This window comes from Engraulis encrasicolus, chromosome 20 (genome assembly GCF_034702125.1).
Source record: "Engraulis encrasicolus isolate BLACKSEA-1 chromosome 20, IST_EnEncr_1.0, whole genome shotgun sequence".
NCBI classification, from domain to species: Eukaryota; Metazoa; Chordata; class Actinopteri; order Clupeiformes; family Engraulidae; genus Engraulis; species Engraulis encrasicolus.
Genome location: NC_085876.1, coordinates 10289583 through 10292082, shown reverse-complemented (window position 1 = coordinate 10292082; position 2500 = coordinate 10289583). Strand labels below are relative to the sequence as shown.

General features: G+C 45.0%; 1 protein-coding gene across 2 annotated transcripts in view; it reads right to left on the bottom strand.

The window, feature by feature from the left end:
- znf704 (zinc finger protein 704) overlaps window positions 1–2500 on the bottom strand; it is a 73053-nt gene that overhangs the window by 2496 nt on the left and 68057 nt on the right. For both annotated transcript variants that reach the window (XM_063184760.1, XM_063184761.1), the window contains exon 6: window positions 999–1335. In XM_063184760.1, the coding sequence (XP_063040830.1) occupies window positions 999–1335 (337 nt within the window). The remainder of the gene's footprint in view (window positions 1–998; window positions 1336–2500) is intronic.

Below are 2500 nucleotides of genomic sequence, written 5' to 3'. Positions count from 1 at the left end.
GCCAGCGAGAAAGCGAGTTTCTGCCTGGGAACAGGTTAGCGAGGAATAAATGCGGTGTAGATAATTGGAGGGTGTGCCAAATGTCATTGCACTGCAATTCCGTCAAATGGTGGCCAAGCGGAGAATGAGACTCAGATGGATCATTAGGCGTGCCTATCTTTTCGCGCTGCATATCAACGAATGACAATCGAGCAGGGAATAGAGTGCAGGTGTTCATTTACACCTGTCAAATTTCATTACACTTCTCCCGAACTTTCGTTTTTCACAAAACGTGCATTTAATGGCACAACGTTCTGGACTCGACTCTCAGACCTTCATCAAAGTGCAACCAAAGGTCAAATTGCCTTGCCTTGTGTGTGTAATGCACATGTAGTATGTGTATGTATGCACTTGTGTGTGTGTGTGTATACACTGCAGTAATAGTGTGTATTGCACATGTACTGTATGTTGTGTGTATGCACGAGTGTGTGTGTGTGTACACGTGCAGTGTGTGTGTGTATTGCACATGGATTTGTATATTGTTGTCATGACGACCGAGTCCATGCTTGTCGTCTGTCAACCCAGCTCGTTATATTCTGATTGGCTTTTGATGAATTCATCTTCGCTGATAGGCAGATTACTTCCATGGCTCTAGAGCCCGCCTCAAGGGAGGAAAGTCCTCCCTAAGCTCCATTCACTTCAATGTTAAAAAGTAAAGCCCGCGCTACGGCCGAGTTTTCACCATTTATAATGGAAGTCAATGAGGATGGAAGGGAGGACGGTCCTCCAAGGTCTATTATGTGAATTAGAAGCGCTAAAGTATATGTTTTTATCGCTAAATAGCTATAAAATACTAACAATTATATAACAAAGATATAATAAATATGTTTTGTTTTCTGTAATTTATACTGGAAGATCCGGCTTTATTATTTTGAGGGAGGATCGTCCTCCCTTTCCTCAATGGCAAATTAGCCATTGGTATGTGTGCGTATGCACATGTATGTGTTGATGTTCCCCACCTGGTAGGCATGGTCCGTGTGCACCAGGTACAGAGTGCTGGGTGCCGAACGGCTGAGAGGAGTGCTATTGCTGTTCCCATGGCCACCAGATTCACCTTTGACCCCTGTAGTGCTGGCGGTGGTGGAGGAAGAGACGGAGGAGGAGAGGTTGGGGTCAGCCCGCCGTTGGTCCGAGAGAGTGCACCCTCCTGAGAGCGGGCTCAGGGTGGCAGATTGGGGGGGTCCACAGGCGGGAGACAACCCCCCCAGACCATCGGCCACTGAGTCTGTGTTGAGCTTGATCTCCGTGTAGTAAAAATCCTCCTCTCCGTCACTGCACTCCGAGTCACAGTTACGCCTGCAGGGGATAGCAGAGAGAGTGTTAGAACAGTGTGTGTGGGTAAGTTTGTGTGTGGCCGTGTGTGTGTGTGTGTGTGTGTGTGTGTGTGTGTGTGTGTGTGTGTGTGTGTGTGTGTGTGTGTGTGTGTGTGTGTGTGTGTGTGTGTGTGTGTGTGTGTGTGTGTGTGTGTGTGTGTGTGTGTGTGTGTGTGTGTGTGTGTGTGTGTGGTACAGGGGTGTGTGTGTGCGTGTGCATAATTACTGTCCGAGTCACTGATTTTCCCTGTGGATAATGGTAGATGGTGTGTGTGTGTGTGTGCGTGTGCGTGCGTGCGTGTGTGTGTGTGTGTGTGCGTGTGTGTGTGTGTGTGTGTGTGTGTGTGTGTGTGTGTGTGTGTGTGGTAATGGGGCCCTGGAGAGCATGTTATTCATCTCTGGGAGGATGCCCTCCATTGTGTGTAAATGAGCTAGTGTTGAGACTATTTATATTCCTTCGGCTGTGTAGTCAACACAAACATACCTGCATACTAATGATGATAATAATAATAATAATAATAGTAATACTGATCTTACTTCTAATATACTTAATTTTATTAACAACTTTATTTTGTATTTGTCGTACCAACTATGCATTGTTATCTTTTTTAAAATATGAATGGTAACGACGGTACTTTTTTAACTTTCATTTTTCAATTACTGTACGAGTTAAACATTCTCTTATTAATTTGATAATAACAAGAATGTAATCATTTATATTCATTGCAATTGATATTTACAATTACAAAGAACTGATCATATATGATGATTTCTTCTTTTTCACTCCTCCTTTTCTAATTCTCCTCTTTTTTATTGGTATTAGATTTGACAGTCGATGAAAAAACAGGCTACTCCTACAGCATAGGATAAACCAGTCTGTGAGAACTCCTGTGTCTAGCCTCTGCTGAAATGCCATTGGCTGCGATGCGGTCATGTGACGATGTGGAGGAAGTACAGCCGCGCCGGCGACTGATATGGAATTAGTGTCGCGTTTGAGACTTAGCAGAGATGTGGACAACACACACACACACACACACACACACACACACACACACACAACCACACATACACACACAAGCACACTCACACGCACGCACACACGCACGCACGCACGCACGCACGCACACATGCACACAGACAGACAAACA